Genomic DNA, 27,280 nt, shown 5'->3' on the forward strand with positions numbered 1-27,280 from the left:
CCTCATGTTGGCGGAGGTATATTTAGAATTGAAGACATTTCACTCCACCCTCATGTTGGCGGAGGTATGTTTAGAATTGAAGACATTTCTCTCCATCTTTAGGTTGGCGGAGGTATGTTTAGTATTGAAGACATTTCACTCCACCCTCATGTTGGCGGAGGTATATTTAGAATTGAAGACATTTCTCTCCATCTTTAGGTTGGCGGAGGTATATTTAGAATTGAAGACATTTCTCTCCATCTTTAGGTTGGCGGAGGTATGTTTAGTATTGAAGACATTTCACTCCACCCTCATGTTGGCGGAGGTATGTTTAGAATTGAAGACATTTCACTCCACCCTCATGTTGGCGGAGGTATATTTAGAATTGAAGACATTTCACTCCACCCTCATGTTGGCGGAGGTATATTTAGAATTGAAGACATTTCACTCCACCCTCATGTTGGCGGAGGTATATTTAGAATTGAAGACATTTCACTCCACCCTCATGTTGGCGGAGGTATATTTAGAATTGAAGACATTTCACTCCACCCTCATGTTGGCGGAGGTATATTTAGAATTGAAGACATTTCTCTCCACCTTTAGGTTGGCGGAGGTATGATTAGTATTGAAGACATTTCACTCCACCATTGTGTTGGCGGCAGTATATTTAGAATTTAAAATGTTTCACTCCACACATTGGTCGCCGAGAATATATTTTAGAATTAACGATATTTCACTCCACCCTAATGTTGGCGGAAGTATTTTTTACACTAATAGATTCCCTTTCAAAGTAGACTGTCAAGAATAGTCAGAAACCATTAAAAAAAATCCAAACATAGTGTTGCCATGTAATGAAGAACATGATTGACTCAATTTAACCAATTTTATAATAATTTGACTGAAAATAATATAAAAATGATGAAAACCTTCACTATACTGTATGCAAGTTCCACATCGGTTGTTGAACAGATCACATTACATAGAACTGCAGGGCCAGTAGTCAATATTGATCTTATCATTATCCTTAGACATGCCTCAGGGATTCTATTCAGCCTATTGGTCAGCTAAATATACAGGCCAATTATAACACTTCATTTCTTATCTTAAATTCAAGTTCCTTCTAAGTTGTTTGTTGAATGCGGCCCCAGAACTTTTATTTAGATACAAGCATATACACCTTATGATCATCAAAGCAATCATCACAGCATGCACAACAGCATAGATAAATTAACATTAAGTAGAGGCATTTAAACTGACACGAACAAATCAATAACATAACTTGCAGATTTCTTGCAAGGCATTGTCACTGTCTTGGAGTTTTGTAGACACGGGTTCTTGACATCGTGTCTCGTACATTGTCGGCAGATGTTTTAATGAAGTGGTGATCACGGAACGACATTGTTTGATTCGCTCACGAGTCAAAAGTCCCTTATTCAATTTTACACTGTCAACAAGTCTTTGATAATTAAGGGTTTTACGTGTCTATTAATCAAAGTTTTGTTTACCGACAATGAATGTCACAGCTATTATATCAACTTGTGAAGCGTAGTTTCATTTGAACTGTCATAGCACACTCAATTTATTTAGCAAGAACTCGAGTGATCTAATGCACAGCTATTATATCAACTTGTGAAGCGTAGTTTCATTTGGACTGTCATAGCACACTCAATTTTTTTAGCAAGAACTCGAGTGATCTAATGCAACTACCATGGAATGATTATGCTTTGTTAGCAATGGCAAAAACTAACGAATAATTTGGTTTTATACTAATACATGCATTTTAACAAACGGTATCTTGTAATTTCCAATCGAAATTTATCGATTAATCTTTATTACACATGAATTACATTTTTGCATCTCCCTTCCTTAAACGAACTAATCAGGTTAATGGTATTTACTGTTCGCGTGTAATTGACGGAATTTAAAAATGTATTTCTTCAGGCAAATCTTCCATCTCTGATCTTTCTGCACAATTAGAAAGAAGCTCTTTAAATCGACTTAAACCTTAGATCCCAATCTTTAATTGGAAAACATTAATTGATTCATGTTCTGCGGAAGAATCTAAAAATCAACTATATTAAAATTTAAAAACAATCCTTTCATGCTCTTTGTAAATCCTGTTCTCCTGCTTCTTTTACTGTTACTGTTTACATTTGATTAAACAAGTAATAAATAAATTAGTTAAAAAAAGGTCACTGCGTAATTGTTATTGTTATTATTTTGGTTTTCTAAACGAAATAGTTTGTAGGCGGGAAGCAGCCCGGCGCCGACTTTTCGTTTAGACGACCAAAATTAAATGCTAACTTTCTTAGTGTTCAATGCGAAATGCAGCGCGAATGCCTTAATATTAACCAGCGCGAATGCGTGTACATCTAAATAGCCAACTTTATAAACATTTTAATGACTAAATAACAGTTATGCGGTAAGTTTTGGTACACAAAAATATTTGATAGTTAAATAAATATTAAATAGTCTTTTAAATCTGCTAAATGGATGGTTGGATGTTCGGGCATTTCCTATGATTAATTGTAAATAAGCAATGAGAATACAATAACTATTGTATTTCCTTTCCTTAAAATGGTTCAAATTGAAAAAGGAAAAACTCAAAGATGTATCTATCAGCAGACGGAGATAAAGTTCATGAACCTTAGAACGATACGAAAAACTTGGTTAATGATATGTAACGTCGAAACTATTGGATAATGCGATTTATCTTTAATTGTTAGAGTTATTGAGATTTGTTTTAAAGAATGTGGAAATATATTTAATGGAGGTGGATTTAAACAGTGAAATACAAACTAGCGGAAGAATCACATCCTCGGAGGTTGAATCCTTAGGAACAAAACTACATCTTCTGAAACGTTCAGTTAATTAAGAATTTCTGTATAACACTTATTTCATTGGGCGTATTAAATCGCACTGAAATGCAATAAAGTCGCAACAAACTAAATTAATTCAATCAAAAATTCATTTTATTGAATTGGCAAAAAAACTGTCATTTCTCACAATCATTATAATTAAAGTGTACGATACAACGACATTTTCACACAAGGTAAATCACAAATATATTGCAAGGCTCTGTTAAACAAATCATGTCATTTCAAATAGACCAGAAACGCAAAACAATTCCAGTTCACGAAATATTTAGTTAAATACAAAATGAAAAGATAATCAGATATACCGGGTCTCTCGTAAAGGCAATGACTTCTTTGGGTAGATGTTAACATGTTTGGCCTTTATGTGTGAGCCTTTAATCAGGACGGTTTAGGTATTGGCTAATTTGTCTTGTCCGTGTAGATTTTTATATTCATGTTCATATGTAGAAATGCATATATATATATATATGTATCAGCGTTCCATCGTTCTACAAAATTCCATCAAATTGAAATTTTGGCCAAGGATTGCATCATTAAAAATGTACCAGCTGATCTTATTTTTTCACACAAGTAGAGGCAGAAAATAGCATACTCAAATGTTTTTAATATTTCACGAAATAAAATGTAAATTTCTAAGATAAAGAGGGTAGGGAGTAGGTGATTTTGAACACATTTACTCTTCGAATAATTCCATCGAATGTATTGATCTGTAAATCGCAATTGTGCATATATATGTGACGTGAGTACACATCAAGGGATCGCAACACTATAATACATGTCCTCTTGCTTTGTGCATTTCAATATTCCATTTCTGTCATATTGAATTGGTGCATACTTTTGAACTTTTATCAAGTAAAGCTTAATTCTATGTCGGAAGGTATCATTTTGCTTCGAATAAATACTTAAAAACAAAGAAAGATCACTTTTCTTTTCCTAACCATTTTAAAAGAACAAAGGGCAGTCTATGCTGCTAAGAGCCCTGCCTTCGTTTTATTATCTGAGATTGATTAAGTAATTAGTTTCCTCAAACATAATGTTTTAACAGTGCTCCATCAGGCGGCGATTTTGTGTATTAAAAGGTTTGTCGAAGTGTTTTAAAAAAACTAAACTCTCAATTAAACTCTGTTTAAAGACTGAAAGCGGGGCTTGATTTCACAGACATGGTGAAGAAATGGTGAAAAGTCTTCATAAAAGTGCCCACCGGCGAAGTATTTATGACGCAATTTGTCATTTGTTATACACACTCTGACACCTGCCAAACTGTTCTTCGGAAAGTCGGAAAGTCTGTATAGCCTACCAATATTGTGCATCGCCTCTAAATATAGGCACTTATTCAATTTCCTTTAAAATAAGTACTTGTGTCCCACTGTTTGGTATGTGACGAGCTTTACTGACATATGTTAATGGCACTGGTTGTCCTTTTTAAAGTTTACTTTATTTGACGTCCATAGGTAGATGAGTATTTCAATAGTTTCGGTGTCCAAAGTCTGCTAGGACACATACACTTGCCAGACATTTGTTATAGGAAACGTGCAATGCACATTCAATGTAGTTTCATTATTGAATTAAAACTTTATTTCTAAAATGGGCCATAGAGTAATATGCATGTTTCAAGTTTCCTTTAAGAAAAAAGGAAAAGTTTATGGATGAGTCACGTAGTATGCTCACGTTATTCAATATACTTTTTTCTCTTTCAACATCACAAAACACTAGAAGAACAAATACCATGTAATTATTTTCATGTTGAGAATTGTTTCACGAGTTCCATTTAAATATGAATAATATTTGGTGCACAATATTCATTATTAAATTCATATTTCATTTGATGAGCGGATTAGGTTTTACGCGGTGTCTTAAAGTTATACGAATGTAAATAAAATAAAGCGAAGTCGGAGAGGACCGTGTAAGAGGTCTAGCTCAAAGAACATCTGTTAAACCTTTAAAAAGTTGACGTTTTATTATGGCCATGCTTGAAAACATAATTTACAATACCATGTTCAATAACTAGTTAAACTAGATATCAATCTTTCACCTTGTTGTATATCTGTTTAATGAATCTGGCAACAAACGTACCAAGGTCATCTTGACTGTCTTAAGATCGATTCTTACTCCAAATAAGCACAATTAATACATTTGTTTTAATTGACCGAAAAAGTTAAATAAAAATCAAAAACAATGGTTCTTATGAAGGATATCGGGTTTAAATTGAAAGAAACGTACAGAAAACATGGTATTTCTACCTTTTGAGACTATCGTTGATCTCCGTAAATCTTTAAGGGCCCACCAGTCAATTAATATTTGTGGGTATTCAGATAATAAATGTTTACTATATTGTTTTTTGTAATTGATATTTTCAATAAATGCATTATTTAGAAGGCTGTGACAATGTTTCGATTTTTTTTCAAATTCAAATTCTGAGGAAATATGATAATTATTAAGGGGGGGGAGTGTACTTTCAGTTGAACTGTCATAGAAGACTAAGCAATGTTAGCATGCGGACTCAAGTGATCTTAAGAAGCTACCATAGAATATATTTTGTTCTGTAATCAAGGACAAAACCTTACGAATTATTTTCTTTTGTAAAAATAAATTCATTTTTTTTACAAACGTTATCTAGTAATTTGCAATCGAAATTCAACGATTAATCTTTACACATGAATGACAATTTTAATCTCCTTGGCTTAAAATGTTTTTACCGAACTAATCAGGTTAATGGTCTTCATCAGTAGCGTGTGTTAGAAGCAATTTAAATATGTCATTCTTCAGGCAAATCTTCCATCACTGATCTTTCTGCACAATTAGTAAGAAGCTCTTTAAACCGACTTAAGCCTTAGATCCCAATCTTTAATTGGAAAACATTAATTGCTTCATGTTCTGCGGAAGGATTCAGAAATCAAGTATAGTTAAATTTGAAAACAATCCTTACATGTTCCTTGTAAATTCTGCCCTCGTCTTTCATTGTTTCTACATTAAAGTAAACAGCTAATAAATAATTAACTTTCTTATTGTTAAATGCGAATTGCAGAGTGAACGCCTTTGTATTTACCAGTGCGCATGCGTGAAATTTTAAATAACCGGTTTAATAAATATCTTAATGACGTAATGGCAGTGATGTGGTTAGTTTTGGTACAAAATAATATTTGACGGCTTTTCAATCTGCTCAGTAGATGTTTGGTTGTGAGGGCATTTCCTAATGAGTAAATGTGAATAAACAATTTTATTTTCATGTATGCTGTTAACAAATTGAAAAAGGGAAAGATTCAAAGATATTTATATTAGTAGACGGAGATACATTTCATGAACCATTAGACGAAACAAATAACTTCGTTTTATGATTTGTAACGTCAAAACTATTAGATAATGAGATTTATCTTTAGCTTTTAGAGTTATTAAGATTTGTTAGTCCCCCACCACGGAGTGGAGATGGGATTATAGAAAAGCACTTTGTCCGTCTGTCAGTTTGTCCGTCCGTCCGTCCGTCCGTCTGTCCGTCCGTCTGTCTTTCCGTAACATTTTGGGTCCGGGCTGTTACTTACTTATGCATTGATGGTCTACCATATTATTTGGTACAAATGTTGTCCTCATTGAGACGATGTGCAGTGACCTTAACCTGGGTCCATTACCTCGAAGGTCAAGGTAACACTAGACATTTTAAGGTCAGAGTACACATGCTCGTGTCCGCGCTATAACTTACTTTTGCATTGATAGATTACCATATCACTTGGTACAAATATTGTCCTCATATAGCCGTCCTTTGGACTGCCTTGTTTTATGAATGTGGAAATATACTTAAAGGAGTTGGATTCAAAGAGTGAAATACAAACTAGCGCAACAATCACATCCTTGGTCCCTTGGGAACAAAAACTGCATCTTATGAATACCTCAGTTAATTAAGAATTACTGTAGAACACTTATTTCCTTATGCGAATTAAATCAAACTGAAATGTAATAAAAGTCGCAACAAACTACATTAATTCAATCAATTATTCATGTAACTGAATCAGCTTTGATTCTTTGCAACCAATCTTATTAAAGGATGGGGTGCAACGACCTTTTTATACGAAAAAAAAACAAGAATATGACGCAAGGCTCTGTTTAAACAAAACGTGTCATTTTCGATCGACAAGAAACTTAAAACGATTTTAGTTCACAAAATACTGCTACTAAACCTGATTTTAAGCTTAAGAGACAGCCATATAACTATTAGATTTCTCGCAAAAGTAACAATTATTCTGGGTGGTATTCAAGAGGTTCTGCCTTGATATAACGTAATATTTGTTTTGATTGATCAACCTCATATCTTCACTATAAGTTTTGAGGCCGTAGCCCAACATAAAGTGCTAGCGTTAGCTAATTATTCATATAATTTGTCTGTGTTGTCTTACGACGTAGTGCACGTCTCTTGGGTATCAGTCCAATCGTCTTTGCCTCTAAGTTAAGCACGCTCAGAGTTATTAGCTTCTCGGCCCGTCCCTACGGTTTCCAGTTTATTATTCATACACGGTGATTTTATGTTCTTATATTTGCAATTAGTTCTTTTATGAGTGTGTGTGTCTCGTATTTTATGTCTGTTCGGCCTACAGCCTTGTCCTAAATTCAAGAATTTGGCAGCTGGTCTAGTCCCTGTAGTACCGTTGTATTCCTAACGTACCAAAATGATGAACACGATCTGAATATAAATCAGATTGTTCATATTGATTTTAACAAAATTAAACTTACCAATTCATCACTTGAATCGTCAAAACTTGCAGGGTCCGAATGTCATGTTAATTTCAAAATATGCGAATGATGTTTGTAAGGACTTAGTGAAACATAAAGCACATCGTCGTATCTTAATAGGTACACATTTTGTGTGGAAGTCCCTAAATCTAAACTTTGAGTGTATTGTTTATTTGAGTTAAGAAATTTAACAAAACAATATTTTATCAGTCATTTGTTCCATTTCTGTTTGCAGTCGGGGGAAATTATATTGACAATATAAATTAGTTTTTTTACAGTATTTCAAACTATTCACGAATACACTATGAATTATGTCCTGTGGATTTGTTTAGATTTATCTATTAGGTTTTCAAAATCACCGGATAAAATGAAATTTAACGTTTCTTAAAAGTAAACAAATCAGCGTAAAGCTACTAGACATTGTTAGATTGAAAGTTTCAAGCTTTTTGGGATCTTGAAGCATTTTTGTATTTACATGTTTTGATAAAAACCCTTCGTAACATTATGCCTTAAAATCGTATAAAAATGGACGTTGGATTGAAAAAAGTTGTGTCTCGTTTTTAATTCACTTCTTAATTTGTTTAGCAGCGATCCCATAAGACAGGAAATGACACTTTCAAAGTGCTGCAATGACGCTCTCATACTAAAGTAAATGTTTAAAATATAAATTAGTTGTGTGTAAATATCCTACCAGAACAGTTTTAATCTTAAAATATGTTAAAGGTGTTTTGAATTGAGTTTTGATTAAGCCATGAATGATCTGTTTTCAGTGTTAAAATAGCAAGGCATTCTTTATGGGGCATATGGAATACATCATTATACGTTGACCAATATTGCCAAGTTTTGCATGGGAAACTAAAAACATACATTCCTAGCGACATGTCTATAAATTATATGATTAAATTTTGTCGCGTTATAGCGATATAGCGAATGATTCATCTTCAAGGTTGGATTGAAGCACTTGTCACATGACAGGAAATGCTTGTGTGGTACGCAAGAAGGCATAATAATGTGTGTTATAATCTGTATGTTTGTCCGTTTGTCTTGACGCTTTTGGTAGTTGTGCCTATAATGATGACCATAGTACAGGAATAATGTCTTGTACTCGTGATACAGTGATGGAATATTTACATTCATTTTTTAAATGGAACTATCAACGTAAGATTTCGCCTTATTTAGTAAGGTAAGACGTATGATATATGTTTTAGATTCAGTTTTTATTCACGTAATAATTCTATGTCTTAGTACAACAGATTTAAAAGTAAAAAAGGAATTAAATGTTTGTGGATAAATACAACGGAGTAAGAATGTGCAATCCACATGCCTGTTTTGCAACAATTTGTTTATTTTCTCAAATAAACATAAAGTCCGCAAAGTCAGCATACTCGTGTTAATTAAACTCTTAATTATTTACTTCTCACGTTGATTATTGCATGAAATGGAATCTCTAGATCTCAGACTTGCCGTGTCACTCTTGTATTCAATCATTAGCTTCGGGAAATTGAGTTGTAACCCGTCAATGACAGACGCATTTAAATTTGCTTCTCCAAAAGTATTTATTCAGGATGCTAACTGACACTTAACAGGAACAAGCGGAACTGGTTAATATAAGAAAGACAGACATACAGCCAGATAGACATATGAATTGTAAAGTGAGAAAAATTAAGAGTAATCAATACGCAAAGCAAAACATTTTTTGTTATATAGGTGTTCAGGAAATATACAACTTAACAATACAAGATTCGATCTACACAATCGAAACTTTGTTAAAAGTAACATGTGTTTACTACGTTGATATGTTTTCATAGGTGATATACTTGATTATCTGCTGATATATTAAGACGAAAGAAGCATAGCTGAATCATCAGTCTCAATAGTTGACAAAAGCAACCGAATTAACATGGAACTTCTAGAGTTATAAAGATCTGAAAGTTTACAACGATCTGGTTGACAACGTATAACAGCGTTCTGAACATTCGACCCAATCTCACGGCATGTTTCCGATAAAGTTTTATTTTAAACTGTTCCCTTGAGTATTAGTGCTACATTGTGTGGGTAATGTTTTTATACCAAGTCTGATGTATACAGCAAACATTCCATTTTAAAACAGAATTAGTTCGTTCATCAAATTAGAAAGTTTGGATTAAGCCACACATATGAGTATTCAATTAATATCTTAAAATATGTTGTTGTTGTTGTTGTTTTTATTATTAGCCTATTAAAAACGAATATGAAGATTTCCAAACATATAATTATACAGCGTGTTTAACGATTTCATCTGATCAGAATAAGTATCTCTAATGTATTATTATTAAATACTTTATTTATCTTACTGATTATATATCTTTATGTTGGCGGAAGTATATTTATAATTGAAAACATTTCTCTTCACCCCTATGTTGGCGGAAGTATATTCAGAAATGAAAACATTTCTCTCCACCTTATGTTGGCGGAGGTATATTCAGAATTGATGATATTTCACTCCACCTTTATGTTGGCGGAGGTTCATTTATAATTGAAGATATTTCTCTCCACCTTTATGTTGGCGGAGGTATATTCAGAATTGAAGACATTTCTCTCCACCCTTATGTTGGCGGAAGTAAATCCAGAAATGAAGACATTTCCCTCTACTTTTATGTTGGCGGAAGTATATTAAGAATTGAAGACATTACTCTCCACTCTTATGTTGGCGGAAGTATATTCAGAATTGAAAACATATCTCTCCACCTTATGTTGGCGGAAGTATATTCAGAATTGAAGACATTACTCTCCACCCTTATGTTGGCGGAGGTATATTCAGAATTGAAGACATAACTCTCCACCCTTATGTCGGCGGAAGTATATTCAGAATTGAAGACATTACTCTCCATTCTTATGTTGGCGGGGGTATATTCAGAATTGAAGACATAACTCTCCACCCTTATGTCGGCGGAAGTATATTCAGAATTGAAGACATTACTCTCAAATCTTATGTTGGCGGAAGTATATTCAGAATTGAAGACATTACTCTCCACTCTTATGTTGGCGGAAGTATATTCAGAATTGAAGACATAACTCTCCACCCTTATGTCGGCGGAAGTATATTCAGAATTGAAGACATTACTCTCAAATCTTATGTTGGCGGAAGTATTTTAAGAATTGAAGACATTAATCTTCACCCTTATGTTGGCGGAGAAAGTTGGAAGTTTATTTAGATTTGAAAACATTTCACTGAACCCTTAGGTTGGCGGAAAACAGAAATAGAAACGGGAACGAAAGACTGAACAATGATAAGTGTGTACATGTATTTGTATCAACACAGACTGTTGTTTAATTTCAGATATTCCCTTTTAGTTCTTGTATTTGTATATCAACACAGTCTATTGTATACTTTCAGATATTCCCTTTGACGTTCCAGAGCCCCAACAACGTAAGTGATTTTTTTCATTAAATTATCGTTACAATTTTAAATCATAAATAATAAATCCTTTTGCATTTACCTTGTCGTAAACATCAAACATTGAATGATAAAATCTTATTGTATCTCTTGGAATCCTCGTAAACCACATGCAATTTCTAAAAGGCTGGTTACAGTGCAGTCCCTCGTGTATCATTCTGATACAGATTAAATATATTTAGTTCTGGCTGGTTTTCTACTTCAAACACAATCCACTCTGTTTGATTTTCTATAACAGTGAATTCATCAAACGGAATCTCCGCGCTAACTATTAGCCTCGTATTGTGCAATGCAATTGGGTGTGTTTTTCTATTAATTTGATCAACGACATGTCAAATGGAAATATCGAAATGACAATTTTAAAAGACATATATAATGAAAATGGAAATTACAGAATATCTCGAAGGAAATGGATGAATTGAAAACTCCTTAAACGCGATATTGTCTAATTTAATCATTTGTATAACTTCATGAAATCAGTTTACAGTTTCAAATGTTTACTATATAACGACACCAAAACCTCATAAGCCTCATGACAGTTATTCATGTTATTTTCGTTTTGCACTTAGTGTGTTTTGTATTCAAACCTTTTTTTTAATTATTTCAATGCATATTCGGTGGCGTGCTCAAATCGTATACTTTATTTCTGAAATGAAACTTTTACATCAGACTACCCGTACATTACATGGGCGTTTAAAATAAAAATATTTTCCTTGTAAAAAAGAGCAGGCAATACAGTTTGTTTACGAGTCTTACAACAGAAAAGAACACGATCCTGTGTGTGCCGAGTACCACAGTCATCTTCGACGCCCTGCAACGTTCTCCTTTTATAAACAAACAAGTGTTTTCAACGATGGTGAAATAAATGAACCATTCAAGTTATTGTCACCTCGCTTAATCAATCATGTTTACTCATATTCAGTTCGTGTCAACCTTGTATTGTCTCTTCGTGACTTTTTTCTTTAAGTATAAACACTCTTGCGGGTTATTATTTTATATTGAATTTTCAATTGTTTTCAACAAGTATTTGTTTTACAGTTCAGCATCTATAAGATTTTGTTTTCCCCGTGATAGCGACCCTAACGTTGGTGGAATATTGTGTTGTAGCACAATCATAAACATATGAATGTCAATGTAACGACCGAACCAATTTCGCAAAAAGCAATATTACATTTCTGGGCGAATAACCGGAGTTAAGTGTCAGACTCGGAATATCAGAGCTGACGTGGATTTGGTATAATAGCATTCCAACTAATCACGTCAGGGATCGGAAAGCTCGTCTTGTTTTCCAGCTGTAATTACTTAAGCATCGGCTGTCCAATACATAAAGGAATTACAGGGCTTGATGAAAGTCCACAATTAATTGTAACAGTTCTAGAATATTTGAGGTTAATGTCTCACTTGTTTCCGTATTTGTTTAACTTCCTTTTGCGATAACTGTTTCATTTTCTACAGGCCAGTTACACTTGATGGAAAATATATAACAATTCAACAACGTAACAAATGTTTTATTTTAAGGTATTGTGAACCAGCACCAACAACACAGCGCGAATAGTCTTGCGTATTGAGTTTAGAAAAACAACCACGTCATAGCTTCTGCACAATAGACTATATAATATCAGTGTTTATTTTTTAAAGTAAAACTTACTTACGTGGCTGTGATTATCATCTGGCCCCAATTTCTCGAAACTTCTTAAGTCCCTTATAACAGGATTAAGCTAAACTCACTATTTTTGTTGTTCTATAATAGGCGTTATATTTACTTCTTTAAGAGTTTTTATAAATTATATAAGAAAAATCTGTATGCTAATTAGAGGCAACCATTTTTCATTTATCAACATCCATTATTAGTATGTATTTTGGCTAATTGAAATAAGCGACTTAAGCCTGTTAAGCTTAAGAAGTTTCGAGAAATTGGGGCCGGATGATCTTTGAGTGTAGGCGCTCAGCCTCCCTTGGGGATGGCACATTGCAGTCGCATCCAGGTGATCATTCAGAACCTTCTGGTCCCCAATTTAATCTGGGATGAACTAGTATTCTAACGCATTAGATGTAATTCATCGTAGTTACCCGGCCCATTGTCGGAGGCTAAAATATCATATTTTGCCTTAGAGTTGCATTCGAACAGGTTGATCGGTTTTAATTTAGTTTTTTTTTTTTTTTTTTCATTTAATGTTCAAATTTATGCGTAAATGTCACGAAAGCGGTATTTTAAAACTGCTGACAAAAGATCAGATTGCAGTTTATCATATCTACGTTCAAATATTGTTGTTCTATGGCTAAAAACGTTACTACCGCTTTAAGAAAATGATATTTTCGGCATTTTACCAAACAAATTAGATTTGAAATTGTGAATTATCTAATATTATTGCATTGATGCCCAAATCAACCGATTCTGAGACAATTATTTTAAAAGTGTTTAAAATGCCAGTGTGTCAGAGGGCAGCCTAAAACCTTATGATGATGAGGATATAGTCATATGCCACTTTAGCTTCTAAATTCCTCTTTAAACTTGACGGGCGGGAGGGGGTGCGGTGCGGTAAAGCCTTAATGCAACCAATATAGAGATTGATGCCGAATTACAGCAATACTATGACATAAATAGCAAATATAACAAAACATTTTTTTTTTAAACCTGTACTCTCACAGATTGAACGTTTTGACAACTTTTTTTGTCATGCAACCAGCCGATTTTTGCGACAATCCATGGAAACCAGTTATTAAACACTGCTGACAAAAAAATATATTGCAGATTTTTATATTTAAGTTCAAAAAAATATGTTTTATGATTTTTTCTTAACCCGTTAGTAACGGTTTAAGCCATAAAACATTAATTTTTTAACGGAAATATGAAAATCTACGATCTGATTATGTGTCAGCAATCTTATTTGTATCATTGGTTTGCAGTTATTAATGCAAATAATTGCTCTTTCCAAGACAAAAAAAATAAAAAAAAAGTTGTAAAAATGGTCAATATGTGAGAGTGCATTTAATATGAATGACCATTGTCTCGTAATAAATAAATAGCTTAAAGAGTACATTGCAATTAATTTAAGGAGCCTTGTTTACAGAACATATCAAATGCGATTGTTGAAATCAAAGTCATAGGAATGTTTCACCAAAATATGGACTACGTCTATGAAGTTTCTTTTAGATCAGGCATGTAATTTGGTGACGTCTAAATAGCTTATCCCTGTGCTTAACGCCAATCAAGCCATACACAGAGTATTTACATGTCACCAGTAATTGAATTTCTGTCTCAATTAGGAGCTTTTTATTTGTGAATTATTTTGTTTGCACGAAACAATACATATGATAAAACAACGTCAAGCTAATGTACATTCTTCACCAAATAAATTATGGAAATAGAAAAAAATACCGGTATTCATGAAAGTTCTTAAATCATTTTTTAACTGAATTCTTGAAATGTCTTAAAACTTTCTAAATCGAATTTAAAGAAAAATATAAGTGTTTTGTAACATAAAAGTATGTATTTTCAATAAAGGCAATGGCAATAAAGAAATTCAGAAATTATTAAGCCTTTATCTCAAATGATAGAGAGATACTTAACTTAAAAAATGACATATGCTAGGAAATGACTTAAGCAGTTTTATGAATACGACCCCAGAACAGAATCTAGTTCCCTCCACTACTGAGCATTCAAAATGATTTTTTTTTGGCATTTACCAAACAATTGACCTCTGATCTATTGTTGATTAATTGTATAACTGCATTGATGGTATTAACGCCCAAATCAGCCGATTCTGAGACAATTTTTTAAAGTGTTACAACAGCATAAACCTTCTCATACAATACGCGCTCCACTACTGAGAAAACCACTTACGAAATAGCTATTGATCAACATTAACGATGTCTTAACAAACCGTACTGTTGTTTTATCAAATTATTATTAATATACCGCACTCTGTTTACATGTATATTATTCTCCGATTATCTATGTGGCTAGACTCCTATATTGATTCGAATCTAACCATGATTTCTGCTTACAGCGCCGTGCCATGCGTTTTTCTGTGCCTTCCACGCAACCTGCCTCGTAAATGAGACCTCAAACACACCGTATTGCGCATGCGTTAACACATGTGACGATGATCTCGTGTTTCCGGTCTGCGGGACGGACGGCCACACATACGTCAGTGAATGTTTTCTAAAGTTCGGGAGCTGTACAAAACAACGTCGAGTGAACGTCGAGTATGAGGGTCCTTGCGAAAGTGAGTATTCTTATTTGTCTTTAATTATTCAGCATGCAATGAAAAATTCTGGGACAAGCCCACGGGCCTTATTCAATAAGCAACTAAGATTGAACTGAAATTCAGAACTAACAATGTGTGTTTTGATAAGGCTGTATATTTAGCTGAATGTAATAACAGAGATATGTTTAAGGATAAGGAAATTACCAATATTGAATACTGGCCCAAATTCGTACTATTTAACAACATCTCTGTAATGCACCAGTCGATTGTAACCCCGCCCCCTCCTTTGGACCGGGGAATAGCGGGGACTTTGACTTTCGGTCCAGTCAAGCCCGGGTAAGATCCCCACACTTCGGGGACGGACTGCTGGTAAATCCCCGCCAAATGCTCCCGCACCCGAGGGACCCTAGGTAAGGCCCATTCCCTGCTATTTTTGGCGCGAATACAAAAGCATCGCATTCACCCGGCACTGCGGGGCCACCTTGAAGGTAAAAACACGGCCCATTTCCCCGGCTATGACTGGTGCATAAAAGCACAGTGTTTATGCCTTACGACACTGAGCGAGAGTTACATATAACGTACATGAACACAGAGAGGCCACACGTGTTTGAACATATCGCTATCAACAGTTGTTGGGATCACTACCTTGTCGAGAGTTTACTATATGTGTACAGTTTAGCCTAACACTTAATCAAATATTTGCCTCATCATCTGAGTTCTGTCGCTCCTTGGTTCTGATTGAAGCAGCACCGGCGTGTGGTAGTAAACTTCGCCACAGTTATCTCCCTTACTGTTGCCCTGGTAATCACTGCCAGCACGTTTGCATTATAACTGAATACAGTGATGCGTGTATGAAACGGTTCTGATTACTTTTGAATTTAAATGTCAGCTTGATTTTGTTGAAATAGAACGCAGTTAATGTTCTAAAATAAACAAGCAATTTATTTATGATTTAATGACATACCGTTAGACACGACCATGAGAATGGTTAACACGCGCTCTTCTGTATTATAAACGGCTGCATATATGTCATGTTTTATTAAGTTATCTTTTGATATTACCAGTTATATCATTTTAAGCCAAAAAATTGTTGTACTTTACATTGTTTCGCTTAATTCGTTTGATAACTATTCTACGTCTAATTTCATACCGGCTTCTTTAAATAGCGATGTACTTTCCCATATAAAATTATGGTTTTCACGGGACAATGTTTCAGGTCATTATCAATGGTATTTAAACCGTATGATTGTTTGTTTGTTTGTTTTTTAAATAAGATGCTTCATATAATCCATTTTATATCTGTGTTATTTTGAAAATCAGAACGGTATTTAGCAGCGTCCACCTATACTTCATAACAGGTCAAAGAACACATGCACGTATGCCTGCAAGATTTTACAGAACCTTTTCACGCTAGAAAACCCTCGGTAGATTTGACCCAATTATCGTTCAATCATAATGAAACCCATCAAAGAATTTCTTGAAAAAATGAGTTTGTGCGAAGACACGCCATTATCACGTACAAGATTACTATGTACCAAATATGTCCTTACACAACACAACTGTGGCCTTAAATGCCTAGTTTAAGCCTTCTATAAGTGACCTCCTCCCCACCCCCAAATATGTGTACAATACACAACCTCTGTGTATTGATCTTAATCTACTTGCCTTGATCCCTCTTATCAGATCTCTGATCTGAGTATCCTGCTGTTCAGTTTGTGAGGTTTTATAATTGAAGTGGACCCTAAATGGGTCTGTGCCAATAAACGAATACACAGGAAATTGGCCCCTACTGTGACACCAGTGCCATAAAGACAAAATGCACAGCAGGGTATTAGTTAGACAATCAAAGTTAGACAAGTATTGGAGTCTTAATGAAGCATATCTCCACGAGTTCTCTCGGGTTCTCTGTCGGATAGACTGGTTCAGTTAATACGATCATCGATCTGATTTGAATGATCGAATTCCTGTGATAACAATAACATCGTAAAGACAATCTTCGTGACTTGTAACTCGCTAATTAGGAAAGGCGACTTGAAAACAACCTAGAAGCCTGAATTACCGCGCGTCACGCGATGTAACGGAGTTGATTGGTGATATATAGCATTCTCTAGAGGGAACTCCGACATGCTTGAATAATTTATTTTACGTAAAGTAATCAATCACGAACTACATGTATGAAGGTGTGCTTACACGCAGCTAGATGCTAGATGCTAACACCATGCGAGTAATATCGCAGTATTTAATGCAAATGAGTATTTAAGGTAGTTGATTGTTACAAACCGTGTAGCACCCGTGCCTTTGTGAGCACAAAATACATGTATCAAAAGTATAAACAGCAGTTTAGATTTGAAGATCATGTTAATACTAGTTGCAACATTCTAAAGGCTTCACATCTTTACTGATTCGCAGAGCATTTATTGCGGGACATACAGTTTATTTCCAATTATTTGATATGTACGTAGTATTCACTCCTTTCAAGGTTAAATCGAAATATTTTCTAATTTGATCTGCGACTTTCATCACGGCTTTGTTAAAGCCGACTAGATTTCAGACGAACGCAAATGAAGAGTCGTCCTCATTAGTAAATGCAAAGCGCGTATATTATCTCTTATACTCCGTGGTCACGTAAAAGTAAAATACGGAATTTTAAGTGATGGACAAGCTGGCGGATTTGGGGGATTTTTGTACTTTTGAAGGCTATTTAGACCTGGTAAGTCAAACTATACTGGAAGACTAAAAAATAGCGGTGCACTGTTAAATATACCTGTGCAGCTCTATTTGTTATCCAAGGGGTAGAGGTCAAGAGTCCCTACATTGATATAACAAGTATTAATTCAATGACCACATATATGAGTTGTGACGTAATACGTTAAAAAACGTTAAAGTTAAGATATAATTAAGATTTAATTAAATGGATATGTGTCTACATACTGTATGTTTAGTAATGTAGGGCATATTTGATTGTCATTTGAATATGGAAGTGGTTGACAGCCGACCTGGTACAAATGTACAAAATGGTCATGTTAATTACAAAAACGTGTATTCCTTGGATTGTAAAGCTGTCATATTTATACAAAAAAGTAGTACTTAAGAGAGATGACTTTGGATGAAAAACAGAGGGGTGAGGGAAGTCAAGGAAAGCGGCCTTGGGTCCTTAATGGACGGCAGTTAGGATGCGGGATTACCTTAAATGTCATGCTGTACTTAGACTTGATTATTATACTTAGAAAGAACGTGAAACAATAAAGAACTAACATTCGAACGGTTGTTGTTTAATAACTTAAAGACTTCCAACAAGTTAAGCGAACAGTAAGCATTACGTGACAGAGTGCTATATTAGTTTACAAGTGTATCTGGTGGGTTACTTAGCATACAAATACGCGAGTAGTTTGTATTCGGGTAACAGATTGCCTTTTGCTATGATCATTTTCATTCGGTCCAACTCGTGACTTACCTACACCTATATTAAGGCACACGAGTGGTTAATTCTGATTCTACACCGAACAAAACTGCATATAACTTCCACGGCAAACATTAAAGGTGTTTAAGCATAAACAAATTTTGCCAAATGGAAACCATGTTAAGAGCAAAAGCCGTCGTAAAGAAATAGATGCAAAAACTCGATGATAATTCAGCTAAAATAGGTCCAAGATCGGTATATTTTTACTAAAACACAGTTTAAGGTCCCGCAATTTTCTATTTTTACTTTTGAAACATCAATGCTTTGTCCCTGCAGTTTCATGATTGAATTGTTATACTAGAATGGTTTACTATTGGGCTTGTCCCTGCAGTTTCATGATTGAATTATTATACTAGAATGGTTTACTATTGGGCTTGTCTCTCGAGTTTCATGATTGAATTGTTATACTAGAATGGTTTACTATTGGGCTTGTCCCTGCAGTTTCATGATTGAATTGTTATACTAGAATGGTTTACTATTGGGCTTGTCCCTGCAGTTTCATGATTGAATTGTTATACTAGAATGGTTTACTATTGGGCTTGTCCCTGCAGTTTCATGATTGAATTGTTATACTAGAATGGTTTACTATTGGGGTTGTCCCTGCAGTTTCATGATTGAATTGCTATACTAGAATGGTTTACTATTGGGCTTGTCTCTCGAGTTTCATGATTAAATTGTAATACTAGAATGGTTTACTATTGGGCTTGTCTCTCGAGTTTCATGATTGAATTGTTATACTAGAATGGTTTACTATTGGGCTTGTTCCTGCAGTTTCATGATTGAATTGTTATACTAGAATGGTTTACTATTGGGCTTGTCCCTGCAGTTTCATGATTGAATTGTTATACTAGAATGGTTTACTATTGGGCTTGTCCCTCGAGTTTCATGATTGAATTGTTATACTAGAATGGTTTACTATTGGGCTTGTCTCTCGAGTTTCATGATTGAATTGTTATACTAGAATGGTTTACTATTGGGCTTGTCCCTCGAGTTTCATGATTGAATTGTTATACTAGAATGGTTTACTATTGGGCTTGTCTCTCGAGTTTCATGATTGAATTGTTATACTAGAATGGTTTACTACTGGGCTTGTCTCTCGAGTTTCATGACTGAATTGTTATACTAGAATGGTTTACTATTGGGCTTGTCTCTCGAGTTTCATGACTGAATTGTTATACTAGAATGGTTTACTATTGGGCTTGTCTCTCGAGTTTCATGATTGAATTGTTATACTAGAATGGTTTACTATTGGGCTTGGCTCTCGAGTTTCATGACTGAATTGTTATACTAGAATGATTTACTATTGGGCTTGTATCTCGAGTTTCATGATTGAATTGTTATACTAGAATGGTTTACTACTGGGCTTGTCCCTCGAGTTTCATGATTGAATTGTTATACTAGAATGGTTTACTATTGGGCTTGTATCTCGAGTTTCATGATTGAATTGTTATACTAGAATGGTTTACTATTGGGCTTGTATCTCGAGTTTCATGATTGAATTGTTATACTAGAATGGTTTACTATTGGGCTTGTCTCTCGAGTTTCATGATTGAATTGTTATACTAGAATGGTTTACTATTGGGCTTGACCCTGCAGTTTCATGATTGAATTGTTATACTAGAATGGTTTACTATTGGGCTTGTCCCTCGAGTTTCATGATTGAATTGTTATACTAGAATGGTTTACTATTGGGCTTGTCCCTGCAGTTTCATGATTGAATTGTTATACTAGAATGGTTTACGATTGGGCTTGTCCCTGCAGTTTCATGATTGAATTGTTATACTAGAATGGTTTACTATTGGGCTTGTCCCTGCAGTTTCATGATTGAATTGTTATACTAGAATGGTTTACTATTGGGCTTTTCCCTGCAGTTTCATGATTGAATTGTTATACTAGAATGGTTAACTATTGGTCTTGTCTCTCGAGTTTCATGATTGAATTGTTATACTAGAATGGTTTACTATTGGGCTTGTCTCTCGAGTTTCATGATTGAATTGTTATACTAGAATAGTTTACTATTGGGCTTGTCTCTCAAGTTTCATGATTGAATTGTTATACTAGAATGGTTTACTATTGGGCTTGTCTCTCAAGTTTCATGATTGAATTGTTATACTAGAATGGTTTACTATTGGGCTTGTCTCTCAAGTTTCATGATTGAATTGTTATACTAGAAGGGTTTACTATTGGTCTTGTCTCTCGAGTTTCATGATTGAATTGTTATACTAGAATGGTTTACTATTGGGTTTGTCTCTCAAGTTTCATGATTGAATTGTTATACTAGAATGGTTTACTATTGGGCTTGTCTCTCGAGTTTCATGATTGAATTGTTATACTAGAATGATTTACTATTGGGCTTGTCTCTCAAGTTTCATGATTGAATTGTTATACTAGAATGGTTTACTATTGGGCTTGTCTCTCGAGTTTCATGACTGAATTGTTATACTAGAATGGTTTACTATTTGGCTTGTCTCTCGAGTTTCATGATTGAATTGTTATACTAGAATGGTTTACTATTGGGCGTGTCTCTCGAGTTTCATGATTGAATTGTTATACTAGAATGGTTTACTATTGGGCGTGTCTCTCGAGTTTCATGATTGAATTGTTATACTAGAATGGTTTACTATTGGTCTTGTCTCTCGAGTTTCATGATTGAATTGTTATACTAGAATGATTTACTATTGGGCTTGTCTCTCGAGTTTCATGATTGAATTGTTATACTAGAATGGTTTACTATTGGGCGTGTCTCTCGAGTTTCATGATTGAATTGTTATACTAGAATGGTTTACTATTGGGCGTGTCTCTCGAGTTTCATGATTGAATTGTTATACTAGAATGGTTTACTAATGAGCGTGTCTCTCGAGTTTCATGATTGAAATGTTATACTAGAATGGTTTACTATTGGGCTTGTCTCTCAAGTTTCATGATTGAAATGTTATACTAGAATGGTTTACTATTGGGCTTGTCTCTCGAGTTTCATGATTGAATTGTTATACTAGAATGGTTTACTATTGGGCTTGTCTCTCGAGTTTCATGATTGAATTTTTATACTAGAATGGTTTACTACTGGGCTTGTCCCTCGAGTTTCATGATTGAATTGTTATACTAGAATGGTTTACTATTGGTCTTGTCTCTCGAGTTTCATTATTGAATTGTTATACTAGAATGGTTTACTATTGGGCTTGTCTCTCGAGTTTCATGATTGAATTGTTATTCTAGAATGGTTTACTATTGGGCTTGTCTCTCGAGTTTCATGATTGAATTGTTATTCTAGAATGGTTTACTATTGAGCTTGTCCCTGCAGTTTCATGATTGAATTGTTATACTAGAATGTTTTACTACTGGGCTTGTCCCTCGAGTTTCATGATTGAATTGTTATACTAGAATGGTTTACTATTGGGCTTGTCTCTCGAGTTTCATGATTGAATTGTTATACTAGAATGGTTTACTATTGGGCTTGTCCCTGCAGTTTCATGATTGAATTGTTATACTAGAATGGTTTACTATTGGTCTTGTCTCTCGAGTTTCATAATTGAATTGTTATACTAGAATGGTTTACTATTGGTCTTGTCTCTCGAGTTTCATGATTGAATTGTTATACTAGAATGGTTTACTATTGGTCTTGTCTCTCGAGTTTCATGATTGAATTGTTATACTAGAATGGTTTACTATTGGGCTTGTCTCTCGAGTTTCATGATTGAATTGTTATACTAGAATGGTTTACTATTGGTCTTGTCTCTCGAGTTTCATGATTGAATTGTTATACTAGAATGGTTTACTATTGGTCTTGTCTCTCGAGTTTCATGATTGAATTGTAATACTAGAATGGTTTACTATTGGTCTTGTCTCTCGAGTTTCATGATTGAATTGTTATACTAGAATGGTTTACTATTGGTCTTGTCTCTCGAGTTTCATGATTGAATTGTTATACTAGAATGGTTTACTATTGGTCTTGTCTCTCGAGTTTCATGATTGAATTAATATACTAGAATGGTTTACGATTGGGCTTGTCCCTGCAGTTTCATGATTGAATTGTTATACTAGAATGGTTAACTATTGGGGTTGTCCCTGCAGTTTCATGATTGAATTGTTATACTAGAATGGTTTACTATTGGGCTTGTCCCTGCAGTTTTATGATTGAATTGTTATACTAGAATGGTTTACTATTGGGCTTGTCTCTCGAGTTTCATGATTGAATTGTTATACTAGAATGGTTTACTATTGGGCTTGTCCCTGCAGTTTCAGGATTGAATTGTTATACTAGAATGGTTTACTATTGGGCTTGTCTCTCAAGTTTCATGCATGTTTGCATTGTGATTGTTGTATATCATGCAATATTCATTAACTCAACATAACAGTTGGAATATGTAAGTGTTGTGAGCAGTGAGGCCTATAGCAATTAAATCTTTACGAGCACTAATGCATCAGCATTGGGTTTATTAGTCGGCGCCCAGCAAGGCGCCGACTGTATTTGATATTGTCCAAAATGTAGCTTTAACTTAACTTTAACAAGTTCATCGAAATTAGAATTTTGGACAACGCCGAATTATTAAACTACTGCTTGGCATTAAGTTTTTGAACAAGCCCTGCTATATAAAATTCAGATTTTGAGCAAGCCCGGAAGACATTTTACCAATGCAGAGTTGGCGGGCTTGAGTTAATTTCGACCACTGATTTTTTAGACCAGTTTAAAAATGCTTTGTGTGAAGTGTGTTTTCAAAGGTGTATACTTAAATTGATAACGGTGTCTGAAATTTTAGCGGCCCTGAATAGTGTGCTTTGAAAATATTGATTTTAAATACAAACTTATCCCCTTACGTACTGTAGATGAATGTTACACGGTGCTATAATAATTTCATATGTTCCACAACCTCCTACGCAGTAATCATCCCTGGCGAGCAGCGTCAAGGGAGTTTTAAAAAGCTAGTACACATCAAGCTAAATAGTTTGTTTTGCATATGTCATTCAAAAGTATAACTTCCAGATTATTCCCTCATAATAAGTAGTATATTAAATCCCCTTTCAATTTACTCATTACACTGAAATGTGTTCACAAAAACCAATATAATTAATACATTATTATCAATTATAATGTCTTTCGAACATATGTTTACTTACGATGTTATCATTAAAGTAAATAACTACTTCTTTTTGGGGATCTACATGAATGCTTTTGTCTTGTAATTTAATCGCACCGGCTTGATGCTATGCATCATTGTTAGACTATCTGCGCATGCGCGCAGGTAGTCTTAAGACCGCAAACTCCAAAGAACTACTTCTATTCGTGTCGTTTTAACCCATTTTTTTGTCTCAATGCGCTCTATGTTTAGTAGCAGAATGACGTCGAAACCATAAAAATAGATTATCCGAGTATAAGTTCTTGCTTGTTCGGCTATTTCCGCGCTGTATTTCTGTATTCCGGCGTTTTATTTTTAGCAGAATAGAACTATTTATAGATCGTTATATTTATCAGATTAGTGTGGGTCAAAATAATAGATGCTCTGGAAGGAAGGTAACATACTGATATTCACCCTGAGTTCAGCCCAAGATGTTTTAGAAATTATTACCGGCCGCAAGTGTACCATCGCCTGCAGGGTTTGTTATTATAACCTTGTGTGACCTTGAAGCACGCTTATTTGTAAGGGTGTATTTCTAATATAACGTTTATGAGATAAGAAACAAAAATGATTGTCTGAAAGTCAAAATAGTTGTATCCAAGGTTTCGCGTTGCTAATGCTTCAAATACTATGATTTGCCTGCTATACAAAAACAAAATACTATTCATTCTATGATTTTTAGGCGTATACTTTTCTACTAAGATGTTCACATATTTTGCGTAAAAGCTTCGTTCCGGTGTATTCTTGGCATAGTTTTGGACATTAGCCTTTCAATTTATTCTAACGCACATTCCCTGATACGACAGTGAGTTATGCATACTTTTGATGAAGCAAAGTAATTCGGATTTAACCTGTAAAACACACAAAGAGAGCGAAGCATTCATAACAGCACTAGTATTATTTCTACACAGATACTTACATAAAACATAAATAACATTTATTTGTCAATAATAATTGAAAAGGCACAATCATATTCCCATTCTTAGAACAGTCAATTTCCGATAATCTAGAAATAGTTTCAACTACATTAACTGACTGATTTTCTAAAACTAGTTTCTACATACATTAACTGACCACATGTTTGCCCTCACCGCGGAAAAACGACCATCTGATAAGCTCTGCATTTCAATCGGAAAGGGATTATTGCTAAAGTTATTCGTAAAAATAAAATCATTTTCATTTAACAGTTAAAACGTGTATGTTCATAAAACTAGCATAACGTATGATATATAATCAAAGCACTGAAAATCTTTAGAAGCGATTGAAAGGGGCATGCATTGTCAGGGGTGTAGCCAGCGTTACGCACTTACGCATGTGCATAACATTAATTTGAAAAATGAAAGGTCGAGGGCTAAGCTAAAAATTGATATCAGAATAAAAGGAAGAGCAGCCAAAGAAAACGTTGCTTCCCTGTGATAGATAGCTTTCTGAGCCGAAATCAATCACTTGGTAACTACAAAGTCGGCGGCCTCGAACCTATTAATCCTTCCAAATACACCTCATAGCTCAACATGTTCGTTCCATTTTCCATTGTTTACCACTGGGTAGACCCCCCCCACACACACACACACCAACCCCCATCCGGCTACAGGGATATTCCCCATCCAACACCCTCCCCCTTTAGTGCGTAACATTCGGTAAAGTCTGGCCACGCCTCTGATTGTATCTTTAAATACATGGGGATACGTCGACTTAAGTGATAAGCTGTGCATCTTGAATGGAATTATTGCTGAAGTTGTTTGTAAACAAATGATTTTCCTTTAACAAAACATGTATGTTCATTAAAGGAAATGATATATGATGTATTGTATTTTCCTATCGTATGATATCTAATAAAAGCAACGAAAAATCTTTAGCATGCATTATCACATTAAATACATGACGACGATAGAAGTGATATTTACATAAACAAAATGACACAAGACGCCATAAAATAGGTAAAGATGTTGTTGTTTCCTCGCCCAGTGTGGGCAAAAGCGCTCTTGGCCCTCGGCACATTTTTCACTTTTATCAATGTGCCCTTCACCCATTCCCATAGTTCAAATAAAATTTGCAGCTCTCACATATTTACCCACTGATAGTCTTTCAGCGCCTCGCGCTTTGATTTTTATCTTGTTGGCAATTTTGAAAGTGTTAATCAACGTAGTGTGCACCCGATGCCCTCCAGCAAGACTGATAAATAGACGTATACGAAAAAGGTTTATCTGGTAAAAATGTCTCTCTGGTCCTTCTTTCAGAAAATATAAGATTACGCGCATCAACTTACATGTTCAATACAATTTAATATATTCCAGTAAGTATTAAAACCATTAATACCAAATTAGATAATATATTGAGGGGGATTTCCTCCAGATATGGATCAATATCCGCTATTCTCGGAAGTCTGAAATGATAAGAGGAACATTAAGCCTATCTGTAATTGTCTCGTCTTCAGCCAATACAGGCCAATCGTCCAGGGACGGACAATGTTTACAGTGATAACACGAATACAATTGTTTACAGTTAAACTCGACCAGAACTGCAAACAACGGCTTGTCTTATGTATATTGGATGTTGTGTTGTTGTTGCATGAAACAAAAATGCAAATGAAATACATGATGCATGACCAGTAGCTGTTTGAAAGCACAATCAATGGATGTTAGACAGTACGAGTACAATGCGAACACGTACAAAACGAAGACAAAGGGCTTAACTAGAAAAAGGGCTATACTCGAGAAAGGGCTATACTCGAGAGAAAGGTCTATACTAAAGAAATGGCTTTACTAGAGAAAGGTCTATACTAAAGAAATGGCTTTACTAGCGAAAGGTCTATACTAAAGAAATGGCTTTACTAGAGAATGTGATTTACTACAGGAATGGCTATACTCGAGAAAGGACTTAACTAGAGAAAGGGCTAAACTAGAGAAATGGCTTTACTAGAGAAAGGGCTAAATTAGAGAAAGAAAGGTTTATACTAGAAAAAGGGCTTCACTACAGAAAGGGCTAAACAAGAGAAATGGCTTTACTAGAGAAAAGGGTTAACTACAGAAAGAAATGACTTAACTAGTGAAAGGGCTTGACTGAAAAAAGGATTAACTAAAGAAAGGTATTAACTGGAGAAAGAAAGGGTTATACTGGCGAAATGGCTATAACTACCTTGCACTGGATGTTAGAAGCGCAACCTTTGATAATGCATGTTAGAAGTCTAGTAACCTACGCTACTTGCCAATGTCAAAATTGTTGCAAGGTCTTCTTCGTATCAACGTCGTTATCGAAGCAAATAATCGCACCGGCATGATGCCTTTTGCAGACTGACAAGCGATTCACTAACGTTAACCGCCGTTCATTTACAGAAACAAGTTCATGAATTTTACACGAAGGCCATCTATGAGACTGGTTTAGTATCGATTAATTTCAACACCACTGATTTGGTAGGAAACAAACCACGCGGCAGCTCTAGCTTAGATGTTCCCGGGTTTGGTATCGACAATCTTCTATTATTCCTG

General features: G+C 34.9%; 1 protein-coding gene across 2 annotated transcripts in view; it reads left to right on the top strand.

Annotated features, from left to right (window-relative positions):
- The window catches only part of LOC128246843 (agrin-like), a 161,806-nt gene that overhangs the window by 101,017 nt on the left and 33,509 nt on the right, over positions 1–27,280 (top strand). For both annotated transcript variants that reach the window (XM_052965328.1, XM_052965329.1), the window contains exons 2-3: positions 10,951–10,983; positions 15,021–15,239. In XM_052965328.1, the coding sequence (XP_052821288.1) occupies positions 10,951–10,983; positions 15,021–15,239 (252 nt within the window). The remainder of the gene's footprint in view (positions 1–10,950; positions 10,984–15,020; positions 15,240–27,280) is intronic.

Source organism: Mya arenaria, chromosome 9 (genome assembly GCF_026914265.1).
Source record: "Mya arenaria isolate MELC-2E11 chromosome 9, ASM2691426v1".
In the NCBI taxonomy this organism is placed as follows: domain Eukaryota; kingdom Metazoa; phylum Mollusca; class Bivalvia; order Myida; family Myidae; genus Mya; species Mya arenaria.